At 35.9% G+C, this 16,637-nt stretch overlaps 1 protein-coding gene across 11 annotated transcripts in view; it reads right to left on the bottom strand.

Moving 5' to 3' along the window:
* The window catches only part of LOC134529396 (membrane-associated guanylate kinase, WW and PDZ domain-containing protein 1), a 356,729-nt gene that overhangs the window by 113,319 nt on the left and 226,773 nt on the right, over positions 1 to 16,637 (bottom strand). For all 11 annotated transcript variants that reach the window (XM_063363421.1, XM_063363420.1, XM_063363424.1 and 8 more), the window contains one exon: positions 3,759 to 3,951. In XM_063363421.1, the coding sequence (XP_063219491.1) occupies positions 3,759 to 3,951 (193 nt within the window). The remainder of the gene's footprint in view (positions 1 to 3,758; positions 3,952 to 16,637) is intronic.

The raw sequence follows: 16,637 nt of genomic DNA on the forward strand, positions 1-16,637 counted from the left end.
ATGGCATATACATAGATAGTCATGATCTATGTACCACCATGAAACAGAATAGCAGCGTACGTGCTTTATGTATCCATGACAAAACAGATTTAGAGACACTAATCCAAAAATACAAATATTAAAAATGAAATAATAATTCTGGACTTTCAAGAAATTAACAGAAAATATGTTCATAATAAGACTAAAATAAATATAGTTTATCAAAAAAGCACAAGTAAATATAAAAAATGTAAATATAAGGTCATTTAAGAACTATTTTTTTTTAATACAGTACCTGGAAAGTAGGATAATTAAAACTGCAGTGACAGTTTGGTTAGGTTCTGTTAGCTGCATAAAAAAGTGTTTTTTACTTCAAAAATTTTAATATTTTAAAAAATATTTAGGTATAAATATTGTAACATAACCTAACCAATCTTTTACTTTAGTTTTATTTGTATACTAGCTGCAGTACCCGGCTTTGCCCGGGCTGAACACCGGGTGATATATTGTCTGCGAGTTACAGCAAAATGGATAGTGATATGTCCAGTGTGGTGGACATTAATAAATGACACAAAATTACTGTTTGTGTATCTGTGACCTATGGTTTTCTGTTTACCCATGGCGATCGGTTGAAAGGTTTAGAAGTTGATTCGCTACAGCGCCATCTAGCGGCGAGTTAGAAAAAAAAGGTTAGCATCAAAACCTTCTCCATGATAAAAACACTTCAATGTGCCAACTTTTATGGCGATCGGTCAAACGGTGTAAGAGTTTATCGACGACATACAAGCCAACATCCAATTTATATATATTCTTATATTTCGAAATTTTGGGGCTTTCACTTTTGCGGAAAGTGGATGTTCAGGACCTCAAATGGTTTGGAACACTCCATCTGGAAAGAATAGATATTTGAAATACCTGAAATTGTCAAAATTTTGGGGCTTTGTTCCCAGAGGGGGGCGGGGGGTTCGAGGACCCTGAATGGCTCGAAAACACTTAAAATCGAAAGAGATAGATTTTTAAAATTTTTTAAACTTTCGAAATTTTGGGGCTTAAACCACCCGGAGGATGGGGGGGGAGGGGGGGGGGGTTGACATTTGAGGACCCCGAATGGCTCGGAAACACTCAAAATCGAAAGAGATATAAAGAAATATAAGAATGTAGGCATTTACTGTACTCCTATCTACCATAATAACAATATTGACAAATAGAAAGTTTACTACCTACCTATGAATAATTATCTAAATAAATTAATAAATAACTCTATGTTTAAGAATTTACGTACATACATAATATTAAACTTCAAACTATACACACCAAAAAAAAAACAAAAAAAAAACTAAGGATGTTTGTGAAACTATTTTTTATTTGTCATAATGTTTAAAACATTTGTAGGATTTGTTTATATGTAAAACTGTGGTGGCAATATCCCGCTTATCCAAAGGAGTATAGAAATTAATAGAGATATCACTCCCTGCACACACCACAAATCTTTGAATTAATTTAAAAAAAAAACATAGTCCAAAATAAAACAAAAAGTATAAATAACAACTAATTTGACAAAAAAATTTATACAACTGGAATTACAATGTTAACATCTGCCTGGAATTTAATAGAAGTAGGTAGGTAAGAATATATATATAAGAAATTAAATGAAATTAAAATATAAATAAATAAAATTATCTCACACTCAACCAAACATAATGTTTAATATGAAATAAAGGAAGATGGCAATTACACATAACTAATCTAATTAATAAAAAAATCAACTTTCCTGAAAAAGTAAAATTCAAATTTTTCAACAATATATTACATAATTGATAAATATTTCTGGTCTTCGGTCTCAGCAGCCCTAAGACTCTTGACGCTCAGCAGATAAATTATAAACACTAAACCAAACTCCTTGCAAATAAGTAGGTAATGTAAAAAAAAATTGTACAACTCAAATAACATTGAAAACATACACGTGAAATTTAAAAGAATTATGAGTGCCCTAGGTAGGGAGAAAAAATATATATAGAAGAAATTAAATAAAAAAAACGGGTGCGTGTACTTAGGTACGCGCATGAGAAGTTATAATTCTTTGGCATCATTAAAAAATAGTTTTTAATTGCATGCAAAAATATTGCGTGGAGTCCCTCCGCGTGGAAGAAGTGAAACTTCGTAATGTGGAAATGAAAATAGGAAGGGGTAGAAATTGATTTTTAGTGAAATCATATTGTATCAAATCAAACGAAAAAAAATAAAGGAAATAAATTTGTAACGATTCATAGATTGATCTTCAGAGAGAGAGAGAGACACCTATTGAATGTCTATAAAACTAACTTTTTTATGAAAGCAGATTTTCATGAAATAAATCATGAAATCATTCAATGATAAAAGCTGTTTATTTAAGCAAGCGGACGGGTTCGACCCAAGGAGAAAATTGACGCGGCGAGACCTCGTGGACATAGAGAAATGACACACACTCACTATTTATGTGTCTATGAAACATGATTTTTTCTGCAATTTAAATTGTAATATAAAAAAATGGTATTGAAAATTGAAACAAATATGGTGACACTACACACTGTCAAGATCTTTTTTTTTCTTACTCTCTACTTAGTTCCTTACAATAGCAAAACGTAACGTAATGGCTTGAAAGCTATTGCTCGGCAGACATAGAGGAATGACACTAACAGTTTGTATATCTATGACACACATTACATAAAATTAAGATATATTTTTTTAACCCGTTTAAAATTTATTTTTTTAGACAAAAGATAGCCTATGTCCATCCCCAGGATATAATCTATCTCCTTGCCAAATTTCATTACGATCCGTTCAGCCGGGAAAAGGTAAGAAACAAACAAACAAACAAACAAACACAGCACAGACAGACAGACAGCACAGACAGACAGCACACACAGACAGACAGACAGCACACACAGACAGACAGCACAGACAGAGACAGACAGACAGACAGACAGACAGACAGACAGACAGACAGACAGACAGAGTTACTTTCGCATTTATAATATTAGTAAGGATTTCCCAGAAGCCAGCCACTATATTAAAAATTTACCCTTTTCTTTTACTATGTATTTGCTACGTGATACAATTTTTTTTTTTTTTTTAGTATGATTTCAATAATTTGGTTTTCAATTTCTACTAAATATTTGATGTTATCACACACCTACTATTTAGCAATTAAAGGTTTTTTTAATATCACTTTTTACATGAAATGAATTTTTCATAATTTTGCTTTCTTAATTTATGCAGTTAGACTTTCGCTTCATTTTGCGGTCAGCAAACATTTCCTGATTCAATATGTACAGTAGCTGCTTCTAAGAAAAAAGACAAACTATAACTTATATTAAGTTAAGAGGTTGGTTAGGTTAAGTTAGCTGCATGAAAACATATTTTTACAAGAATTAAAATATAAAATTTTTTTTACTTATTATTATTAGCCTAAATTCCTAGAAGCAGCTATTCTAAATATTCACATACCATTAAAATTTAATATTTGTATTGAAGAATAATTTAGTAATTGTATTAAAATGCAATCTAAAAAGCTGACTTTTTCACAGGCCTAAAAATCTTATGATAACATCTCTGTTGTGCACAGACCTCTCATATATTTTTTAAACAACTGAATTATTGATAAACTTAAATCTGTATGTAATAAGAGCAGAGTAATGTTTTACAATATATACTAAATACATAAACAAAATTTTTTCTTATCTCATACACACATATTCTTATTAAACACTCCCAGACATACTAAGTGATTTTAGACACACCTTGGCTTGAAATTCGTCTTCTAATTCCCAGAGTCACTCTGCCATTTGCTGCAGCCTTGCCCATGAGCTGGACCACATGATGATGTGAGGTGCTAAGGACTGATTGTGAGTCCACACTTACAATCTCATCACCAGTACATAACCGGCCATCCAAGTCAGCTGCCCCACCCGGTACAATGTGTCCAATGGAAACCTGAAATTAGATATTTAATGTAATATCATAGTAAGCTATTTTATTAAGTAAAATTACACTATCAAAAAAAAAAACCTAAAATAAAACTATAGTTGTACTCACAATCATCCGTTTCATCCGCCCGTCATAACATTATAAAACTTTAACTTTTGACCGATGGACGGATAAAATAACCTCCAAAAAGTTAGCAAGATACCTATTGCCAGCAACCTTTCCTATCTTAAAATGTTTTTAAGGATATTTATATGTTTATCTGCTTACATTAAATGTTAACTTATGTTGGAACATATTTTTAAATTGAAATATTTTAATAAATATCAGAATACAAAAATATGAATTTAATGATTTTAAAAGTGCTTAACTGTCATCATCGTCAGTAAAATAGAGCTATACAATATAAATATTAACCAGTATTTAAGATTTATAGTCTGTTGGCAGCATGAAAATGAAAAAGAATTTGCTGGCCGTGCGGATTATTGTGAATAGCTCGGCTGATGGACGGATGGATGAAGGACGGAGGGGTGACGGATGGACGAGAGGGATCATGGTGAGTCCAGCTTATCAGTAAACATAGTATTTTCCCCCTACTTTTATAAATTGCATTAAAACAATAATAAAATTTTATATGAGTGTACACACACAAATGCACACAACACATAAATGCACACAACACACAAACACAATCGCACCAAAAAAATGCACAAACACACAAATGTGCAAACACAAATGAAGAATTGAAACAACCACAAATCCCCACACACAAAAACATGTATGCAAACACACACACACATACACACGCACAAACATGAACACAAAAACAGACACAATATACACAAACACACAATATAAACACAATAACACACAAACGAGTGTATTTAGAATTAGTATGTTTAAAAAGTAAACAAAAATTTCAAAAATATAGCTTTTAAAATTAAGTTACTAAAAATGAAAACATGGTAAATACATATGCAAGGCTGATAGTGAAATTCATATTCAGTTATAACAGACAAATGGCATTTAATGAAATTTAATAGAGTAAAAAAGAATGAGATGGATAATCAGCATGCAGTTAGTGTCTCAAGAATCCCTAGTGTCTATCTTACATGTTAAAATATAAATATTTCATTAATAAACATAGTCCTATAAAAACAGTGTCACCACTAATCTGGTGTTTTCCCTAGACACTTTCACATCTAGACCAACCTACAAGCACATACCTTCCCCTCCATACTTCTGAGGTGGTTTCCTCTTCCCTCTCATCAAACCTTACGTGCCTGTGTTCATTCTTGAGTGTAAGGCCTCAAATACCACATTGTTTCTATTCTACTATGCTTCAGCCTATTCGATAATGCCATACTAAATGAATATTTTGTCAAATTCCCTAATATGTACAATCTGTTAAAAGATATTACCTCAGATTTTTAAGTGGTTAACTATATATTTTATGTTGTACAGCAATAGTTAGAGCAAAGTTTTATGTGTTATAAAAGGGCCGGATCCATCATTAAAAATTAAGGATTTCATTTTTATTGCGATAAAAAATTCAAATGCATATCATGATATGTATATTGTACAGTTACATTGACCATTCATGATTATACACTTGAAATGTGTACATAAAACATTAATATAATGATGAGACTAAACAATAAACACGGTTAATTGTTATTTCAGCAGTACGTGGAGAAAAAATCCCAAATAGAATTGATATATATAATAACTCTTAGAGTGTCCCACAAAACTGCATTCAGTATTTCAAATGTCGCTTAACTAACCTAACCAAAAGTTTACGCAATTTTTCAGTATTTTAATTGTTGCTGACCTAACAAAACCAAACATCAGCACTATTTTACAGTATTTTTAATGTAGCTAACCAAGCATTAAAACTGTAAAATACTTTAAATATAGCAATTATATTTTACAGAATCATTGGGGAAAAACAGGAACTAATTTTTTTTCTTTCTTTTTTTTCCCACCCAAAATAAAACTAAAACATTCAATATTCTTCTATAATGTTTTTTCTTTTAGTTCAGGAGAAAGTCATAATAAAATTTAAAAAAATAGTACAGACAAACATTTTCTTGCTGTACAATGTCCCTTTAGTTTAAGAGAAAGCCATCATTGTCAGCAGTTCAGCATCCTCTGTTTCAGACTATGTGTCACAATTATGGAATATTTTGAAAAGGATCTTTCAGAGACCACATTAGTTGCAGGTATCCTAAAAAACTTTAGAGTAGTCGTTGCAAATTCATAATATTGTTTTCATTTAACAGAATATTTCCAACATGTTAATGTGGTTCACATGCAATTTATTCTGCTCTTTAAAAACAAGGTTTTGAGTGTTATGTAGCATGTTACCATAGAGCTTTTCTGCATCATGCAAAGGAAAATTAAGTTTTAAAAGTGTTTATGAAGTTCTTTATCCTCCACATATATAATATGTCCCACACTTAGAGGATTCATTTTATTTCTGATTCCAAGAAACAGTTGACACGATAAATCATGGTTTATCAAAACAATCACTTTGACAAGACTGAGTTCAGCTGTTTGTGTCAAATGCTCTTCTATGGCTCCTCCGTGTTCCTTCAAGGTACTCATTAAATAATAAAAAATAAAAAAACTGGAAACGTACTATGTAAAAGAAACAACTCAGAGGTGGAAAATTGAAGGGCACAAAAAATTTAGAACACCCACAACACTAGTTGTGGGCAGGAGGAGGATCAAGAAATACTGAAGCAAAATAAAAGACAGGGGATATGGTTGCTAAGTAACTAGTTTACTTGAAAGGTTAATGCAACAAGAAAAATCCTTTAACAAAAATGGTACTTTTGGTTATGAAATGCACACAGGATATCTATAGTTTGAAAATATTAAATGAAAATTATACAACTTACATTCTTAAGTAAGACAGAAAAATAATCGTTTGACACTGAATGGTATACAAGGTCTTTTACAGCAAGTTCTGTGAACGGACATAATTTTAAGTTTGGGTAAGACCAATCTAACAGTAATTTACATATAAGTAATCGAAAAAATAATAATTTGACAAAAACCATCTCTATGTCTCAATAGTTAGCTTTAAAACTGTATATTTAAAAACATCTTCACTACGGTGAATTAACTTATCTTAGAGTCAAAACCGGTTGACATAGATTTGAAGGTTTAAACAATTGTTTTATATTTCGTCTGCACTATCTGCGTGCGTGCATATGGTGCAGAAAGTCAAACGGTCCTGAAAAGAGAGGAGAGGGCTGACTCAGTAGCGAGCCAGGGAAATTTGGAAACAAATAGGTACACAGGATGAAGACTCGACACTACTGCCCATCACTGGGACCCCACTGTGGAACAGAAAATTCTAGTGTGATAAAAAAAAAGTAGAGCAAAAAGAGGAAATAGATTATTAGAAAGCTTTAGAAAGCTTATAGCTAAAAGGCAAGCAAGAGAGTTCCACCTATCACTTGTGTGGTTAAAGAAAACTTTATATTATTACAAAACGTAAGCAGAGCCACAGCGCGCACGGGTTTAGAGCTGGCTGGCGGCCCTGTACGATCACTGACGTCACGTGGCCGCCACTGACGTCACGTGGCCGCCACTGACGTGACATATGACACACGTGCCTGGTGGATTACAAAGGTCGCCTCTTACCCTCCCTCCTCCCCCCGCTCCCCGTGCGACGCTCTGCCTCGGCGCCATTAACCTGACACCTGGCAGCTTTTGGAATTCCGCGGGCTGTCGCACGAGCTCCCTACGCTTTTCTCAATAATTCTGGCGCCGGGTCAGCGCAGAATGACGCGACTGGCCCCAGCCGCGCTTGTCACTTCTAGAAGTGGCGCCTCGGGAGAGAGTTTTCCCGTGGTGATAGTGCCGCGGGAGCGGCGGAGTACCGGGGCGATAGAGCCGCGGGTTCTGCGGAGTTCTGAGGCTAGTCTGCGCGATAGTGTTGCGGGTGCGGCGGAGTTCTTCAGCGAGAGAGTTTAGTTCCGGTACGATAGTCCGGGCGATAGTGCCTCAGGTGTGGCAGAGTTCTGCGGCAAAAAGTCTCAATCTATAGTGCTGCATGTAGTTAAAACTTGGGCCAGAGGCTCGGAGGCTTAGGGAGTGGGGAAAAGGACTCTGATTGGTGTGGAGGGCTCGCTATGCCGACCAAAAGAAAAAAATAATGAAGGTGGCTGGTAGCCTAACTTAAGGGACATTGAAGATCACGCCCGCTGGAGTCGGCATGCTCCGTCAGTGCGCCGGTAAACCATACTCGTGGTTAGTTCACCAAAGTCCCGCAAGGGGACTAGTGTAAGCCTGGCCCTAATGGGCCAATTAGTGCACGCTCTGTCAGGCAAAAGGGGAATTAGGGAGAGGAGAGGTAGCGGCCGCTAGAGTTCTTAGAACTCAAGGTAAGTGGTTGTTGTTTTCGCCGTGAGGTGGTGACGGCAGGCCTTTCGCTGGCCAGTGAGAAGACCTTGATTTAGGCTTGCCAGGAGCTGAGGTTAATGGCACTGGTCGATGCCCTGGCTGGAGTTCGTGGAAAAGATGGAAGGGGGGATCTGCTGGCTCAAGAGAAATGTCTTTGAGCGAGTGTGGATACGTGCCAGACAGCCCTGGAACATTAGAATGGGGCATGAAAGGAGTTGCTAACCTAAGCTGAGCTCTAGGAAGTGGGCTGCCCTAGGAGGATGCCGAAAAAAGCACTCCTGGTCATGAAGTCAGACTATGTTACTGGTCGCGTTCATGGCCCGAGATGAGAAGAAAAATAAGGGCTAATACTAGTCTAGACGAAATCACACCGGGGTATCAGTTGAGGCGTTGGGAAAACGTTGTGGGACTCTAGTAGGAAAGATTTGATCAGGATGAACAATGAGCTAACAAAGTTTATCTTAGAGAATCTAGGTGAAAAATTAATTGGTGGCAAAAATTACAAATTTGCGGCACACAATACGCGGGCTAATCCTGGCAGAAGTGCGGTACTAAGATTGGCAGTGCCGACATATGGTGCCGGTAGGTAGAGTGCATAGCCACGGCGGTAAAGCATACAGCCATGGGATGAGGATCTGGAGGGTGGCTCTCCCTGGTGGGAGCTAGGGGAGTTATTAGGGGCTTAAATTATTTCTCCAGGTGGCAGAGAGATCGCACAAGACGGCAGCGTGCCAGGGAAAGTATGGGCGGGGTTGTGTCCACGGGAGAACCTGGTGGAGTGGAGGTCCACCATAGTCCTGGCTCAGACTTCTAAGAAGAACAGCTAAAAAAGTGGGGGAGGGATGAGGGGAGAGTGCTGATGCTGTGCTGACAAAGTGAGACACGATATGCCTGGCATGCTCTGGCGGCTCGAAAAGGGATACGCCTGACGAAAAATTCTGCTCACGTGCTGATGGAAGAAGGGTGCTCCAATACAGGAGCATGCTAGCCGGGTCTGTAAGAGAGAGAAATTACACACGCCGAACGTGTAGCAGGGCGAGGGAAACTGGAATAGCACAGCTAATGCAGCATGGGATGAAGAAGCACGGTCAGCTGCCTAGGACTGAGGCACTGCAATGGTTGGACCTACTGGCCAAAATTAACATTGCAAGAGGCCCATGGGGTACATAAATTAAAAAAAAAATATTAAATATAAGCATCATATTGGTTGAAATTACAAAAAAAAAAACTTTAAAAGTGCACAGGAGAATGTCTAATTTATGGCAGAAAAAGTTTCAATTCCTCCAAACATGCCACGAAACTTTTCCAGGAAATATTCCCTCGGACCAGACGGCGAGAACAGTTAACATTTTATAGTTCACAGAGTTTTGTGCACAACTGATGAACAGTAGATTAAGCTTTTCCTTAAAAAAATATTTATTAGCTGTACAAAGTTGTTACCGTTCTACATCATGAATGTCAGAGTGGCCTCAACACATTGTATGTCTTACTTTTGCAGTCCTATTTATGTATTTAAGGGTGCGGTTCACGTATGAAAAATCATCACTCTTTCAAATTTTAATTCTACTGTTACAGGACGATAGTGGGGGCCGAAGTGATGTTCCTAGCCACTCCGCTAGCTTGTATATGAATGGGGGTAGCTACTAGAAGCGGTCATTCGAGGAGAGAGAGTCAGACGTGAAGGATGTATCGCTCTGTTCTCTGACCTTGAATCGTGTGCTCGCGAGTGGTTGGTTGCTTCCCATCTCCCTTTACCATCATTGTCCCACTACCCGCTTACAGTGTTGCCACATTTTCCGGGAACTTAGTCACCCTGGGAGAGCAGCTGAGAAATAACTCCCAGCCGCCGGACAAGTGTCCCATTGAACGGCGCGGCGGTTTGGCTCGTTCTTCCCTTGTTCAGTACACGCTTTACACGAGTCCACGCAGTTCCAATATAGGTATACATACGTCTCCCACAGCTTCATTGATACAGTAGCCCATTACCAAGGTTTCAAGTAAGCCTAGTTTGTATACATGTATGAAGACAAAATAGTATTCTACGTAAGTCGTCAAACACAAAAAAAAATTTACCTGAATTACCACACACTATTTCATACGGGGGAATTAGATTTATAGATTTCTTGAAAAGTAGGCATTCTTTATACATGAGTAGGTCCACGATTTTTTTCCCAAAAAGAATGTTGCCCCAATGTGTTTCAGTGCCTTACGTGCACTTCCACAGGTCTGCTTCATTGTAATTAACAGCGTATTAATGAAGTGACCTCTTTTGTATGCTTGTGCCAATCGCTACTACGACACTACACGTCTGTAATTTGTGGGCAGAACCATAAGACGCGTATGACATGTACAAGCACCAGTCGTTGAAAGAAACTGGTGTGAAACTCTTTACACGAAAAAAAAATCTTGGCCCTGTTAGTTACCGCCTCACCTCAAGACAGCCGTGGCCTCTGGTAAGAAACCATCATCCCAGCATCAACATTATCCTTGGATTGTTCGATGAAACGTGTCGTTCTAAATGTGTACTCGTTCTCAACAGAACTTGTTTATTGTGTGCTCAATGTACGAACTTCGGCAATATTTTGCAAATTTCAAACAAAATAAAAAATGGATATTTTACGATTCACCGAATTATACTTAGTTATTCGAAGATACTTATATCGTCACATGAATGTGTTCCTGCACACACACAAAACTAACCACGTGGTCTAATAATAAACGATCGGAATGGCAATGGTGAGGATGATTTTCAGTGGGGTTTTAGTAGCACTAGCATTGCCTTAGACTACTGATACAAGAAATAACATAAAATATACTAATATACTGTCGATTCGTTTGAGGACGGGAGTAGGAGACTTATTCAGAGTTATTCATTAGATTTCATTTTCTTGGGTTCAAATATTCTATAAATGAGTTATTTCTGCAATTATAACTGATTCGTATTCGACTCATTTTTTGTTTAAAGGTTCTGAGTCAATATGTATAACATAAAATGAAAATGATTCTAAAACTAAAGGTAACTACATCCCATTTGAATTACTATAATTACTTTTCAATATTATTTTATTTTGTTTAAGTTCCTACCTGACACACTATAACTTATATAAATCTTATCACGTTTCGAAACTAAAATCATGACATCAAATTGAGTTGGCTTCAGTCTCATGTTGCTGTAAACTCCTCATCCTGAGGCCATTGCAAGGAACATATCAAAATTTTAAGTTGCGATGTTATGATCTACGGGTAAAATACGAACAGTAATTTTCAAAACATGTTACAAAGTCCTGGATGGATAATGCACCGTTTCTCTGTGTTTTCGTTCTTAGTAAAATACCCTTATATTCTAGAAAGATTTTAGTGGTCATCACATAAGCAAAAAGAATTTTTACGTGGGGCATTTATCAAAACAGTTCTATATATATTCTCGGCTTACTGATAAGCACTACTGTACACAATTTTAAACCAGGTGCTTTGATCCAAGATCAAAAAATGTTAAGCTATTTGTAAAACATTTGACTAATTATAAAAAATTTAAGAGACTAAAATTGTTTTATATTACTTTATTTCAGCTCAGTTGAATATAATATTTTGACTTATTAGGGAACATCTTACTCCCCCTGCTCTTTTAGACAACAACATTATAACTTTAAAAAAAACCTAACACAGAGGGTACAAATAATACTGCAACTGAACTGAAATGTAAAAACTAATCCTATATGATAGAGCATTATTTTTATTTCAACACAAGGAAGTATTGAGTCTTCAGACCAACAATGCAAAGAAACTATGCCATATTAAACAATTTCAGACAATCATAAAAAGTAAAATATCAATTTTAATAAACATTAATGTGGCGATACGTGTCAGTAGTGAGTACAAAAATAATGTAAATATCAAAGCAAAAAGAAATTCTGTTGGCTGTGACATGTTCACGTAGACCCTAAAAATAACAAAAACAACTTATTGCATATATACTAGGGTTGTGTGATTCCATGATTTTCAGTTAGATTCGATTCCGATTGGATTCTCACCACAAGAGTTGAAATTCGATTCCGATTTCAATTTGTTGTGTAACTTTATCTACATAGTCATCAGTCTAATAGGAATAACTAAAAAAAAATTACATTTATTTTGAACCATATGTATTAAACTTAAATGAATAAGAAAGACAATTCTGGAATAGTACCTATGTAACTAATAAGTTCATTTTAACACTGTTGGGGACCTGAGACCTGCCTTATGTTATACCAGGTACATAACTAAAGGATGATAATATTTAGACTATACACCACAATGCAGCTTTAAGTAATTGCTAACGAATAAACACTTTTCAGGTGATAACTGGGTCCCGATTAGAAATGCTTTGAACGCTACATTATTTCACGATTAGGCCTACAGGTTCTGATGTAAGAAGGTTAACTGTTCTACACTTTCAGAAGACAGATTCTCTCTCCGCGCTGTTACGATATTTCCTGCGGAAGAAAACAGGCGTTCATTTGGAACAGATGTTGCAGGAATGCACAATAGTGTTCTCGCAGCATCAGAAACATATCTGTGGCAAACTTGGTTTTATTGCCAACACTGATATGGATCAGTAGTACGTTTCTGAATGGGTTCATTTAAGTACAAAAGGATGTATTTTTCCACCATATCTTTCCGAGTATTTGAACATGATGCATCCAACTTTGCAGACTGTTCTTCAAAGCAACTCCAAACACTTAAATTAGCCCCTGAGGTTTCAGCTTGGCTTTCAACTCTTTGTGCTTTAGAATGGCTGCTATCAGCACAGTCTTCGGAAATTAATGTTTTTAAAATACTTACACCTTTCATTTTCTCATGATCCTTCAAAAGTACTGATTTCAATCTAGGATCAACAAGCATTGCAGCAACATATTCATCTTTTTATTAGTAATCAGGAAATCTTGAGAATACAGACTTCAACAAATTTCGTCCGAGAATTATGCCTTCGCCTGGTTCTGCTTTGCACACAAATGTATTTAACAAGTTTTTTATCCCATCAATAACTGGTATAACTAGAGAAATTGTGGGGTTATCTTGTCTACTAAATTCTTTAGTTGCTTCATTTATTAGCTCTAAAATTCTGACTGCCCCTTCTGCGAGTTTCCATTCATTGGCAGTTAAATTGTCAACACCATCAGAAGAAGCTAATTCTGCAGCAATAGGCTCTCTTTGTTCAACAAGTCATTCCAACATAGCAAACTCACTGTTCCATCGGGTGTCTACATCCTGGATCAATTCATGTTCTGGTTTTCCCATCTGCTTTTGTAATTCATGAAGATGCTGACAAGCTTGGGAGCTACGTTTGTAGTACCCCACTAGAGCACGACTTTTTTTGCACAGCGCCTCAATCCCAGGAGTTTCCTTTTTGGTATCATTTATGGCTAGCTGCAAAGTGTGCCCTAAACAGCTAAATGAATGCCAACTGGTTTTAGCAGCTGCAGATTTCAAGTTTCTAGCAGAATCTGAAACTATGTAAATAGGTATAGTGTTTGGAATTTCCCACTTTGCATTTAGTCCAAGCAGAGTATTGGCAATTGCTTCCCCACTATGTTCTCCAGTGAAAAGAACATTCCCCAGCATGTGATGAACAGGAACGAAATTTGTGTCCACATAATGACATTTTAATGATAAATAGCTGTCATTACTGCGTGACATCCACATATCTGTTGTAAATGCCACCGAATTGACGCCTTCTTTGAAGTCATTATTGATTTTCGTGTGCATTTTTTCCATCAGACCATTGTACAGCTCTGGCACTACACGCCTAGAGAATGTTGTTCGGTCTGGTAGGGAGTACTTGGGTTCAACTAGCGCCATCAAGTCTTTGAAGACTTTATCTTGAATCATACTGTATGGCTGTAGATCCACAGCAATAATTTTGCCAATGGCATTGGTATGGCAATAGCTTTGGGATGGTCTCTACCATACTTTTCTTGGCTACTAAACGAAGCTGACAGAGTGAGTTGAACTTTGTTACTTGATGTGGAAGGTGCATGAGTTAATTCTTTCTGTAGTTGAAAGTACTCTGCACATACACTCTTGTGTAATGTTAAGTGCTTCGACATGCTAGAAGTGCTACCATGCACCTGTTTGAGTTTACTTCCACAAGTTCTACATTTGGAATGGCTTTCTGATATTTTGTCATAAAATTTCCAAAGATGACTGCGGCCCTTAAACTTGCCACAATTTTCATCCATTACTTATTTAATCACTTCACCACTGTTTAAAGATGTCAAATGTTACCAACGGTAAAGTCAGCTGCCTCACTGGAGTCACCGAGATAGTGCCATATGTGCTGCCCACAGAAATATAATTTATTAATTAACCTACATTTGCACATATAATGTATGCAGCATGGCCTAGACAGTAGGTTTATTTCAATTAAAACCAATAAGTAACATATATTTCTTCATTTTTTTTTTCTCTCAAAAAGATCTGTTCCCCTAAAAATGGAAAAAAATACGTATATATGATTAATTTATTAACTTCACGAAGTTAAACCACACAACGATGATCAGCTTTAATTAAGTTTTGTAAAAGGCAAAAGCATAAACAGTAATCAGTACTTCGATACTGACAGAATGTAACGATTAAGTGATTCAATTCCTTTGTGTCGGCACGCGCAATCTATGATAAATGGTGGCATGTCAACTGGTCTACACGTCCGGCACCGCTAAACTATTTTCATGTCGTGAATGATTTAATGTTGGTTATTCTGTTAACAGAAGACTGTCACAGAATGGCGATCTTTGTAAATGTATGGTTGAACAAGGAAATATTTTAACTGTTAACAGAAAATTGTGCACGTTGATGGTTGTAGAATTCATTTTTAATACGTGTTATTTATTTTTCAAAACAAATAAACCAACAATATTTTTTTCCCGTGCAACGTGAGAAATGGTCATGAGTAATATGCCGTAAGTAGGCAGAAATAAAAATATTTGAGCAGATTGTTAAACTATTTCATAAATAATCAGTTTTCGTAAGGTATTTATCTTTGCAAGCCTAAACAGTTAGTGGTTCTGAAATTTGCTTGAGTGAAAGTGCACAGAAATTTTACGAGTTACATTAATGATAATTGACGGATAAATTTATGTCTAGCAAATCAGTTAAACAGTCTCTTCGATTTTTTTACTTTTGAAAAATTTGCCCGAATTTTTTGATTCCAAATTTTAGTTTCGGTTCCGGGTTCAAATAGTTGAGGAATCGAATCGAAGTTGAAATTATCGGGTACCCGCACATCCCTAATATATACTTAAAATAGCACTTCAGACACAAATATTTGTAGCATTGTCAAAAGCTATGGTCTCTACTACGAACTTATCATTATGTATTCAAAACTGAGACTACAACAGAATTCACAATAAAGCTTTGTGACAGGCGCCAGCGTTTGGTAAAGTCAATACACAATAGATCAACAAAATATCGCCAGCGATCGTCAATACAGTTTGGTTCAGTGGTGAAAAGGTTAAGAGGTTAAATTGCATTTGCAACGGAAAATAGAGACAAAATATTCTATATACATTTGCCCTAAATTTGAATTTTTATTTGACTCATTCCATTGTTATAAGAAAATAAAGTTACAAAATAAATACGTACCAACACACTTTGGTTACAAAACACAAACTATAATATCAAATAACATTACATAGAAAATCTATAATATAGATATTTAGATGATGTTATTAAAGTTCACTAAACAAAAACGTTTACCGTTTATATTTATTAGGCATAAGTCAGTAAATTAAATTATTTAATACTAGCTTTTACCCGCGGCTTCGCTCACATCTATGTCCTTAAATAGTTATCAAAGATCATTGCAAAGAAAATTAAATAATATAGTAATTGTTTTTTTTTTATTGTGTGACTGGGATCATCCGTATTTAAAAATTCTAAGATACAATTTAGCTTAAACAACTGAAAACATACTTTATACAAATATGTTTCACTATTACAAAAAATAAATAATTTTAAATACAAACATTTTAAAAAGTTCAAAGTATTAACGTATAATAAATTAATTTTTCTTTAAAACAGCTTAAATCAGAGTGTTATTCTCAGATGCTCCTGTATACTATGTTACATGTTTTTTCTGTCCGTTGTAAATAAGTGTATATTTCGGGCATTGGACACATGCGAACAGGCTACATATAGTTGGCCATGGGAAAAGCATGGCTTTTCTAAATGCATCCCTGCTACCTGCAATGTTGCCTTTGCACTTTGTTAATGGTAACAGTAAAACTAAGTCTGACGGGAAA

Source organism: Bacillus rossius, chromosome 2, assembly GCF_032445375.1.
Source record: "Bacillus rossius redtenbacheri isolate Brsri chromosome 2, Brsri_v3, whole genome shotgun sequence".
Lineage (NCBI taxonomy): Eukaryota > Metazoa > Arthropoda > Insecta > Phasmatodea > Bacillidae > Bacillus > Bacillus rossius.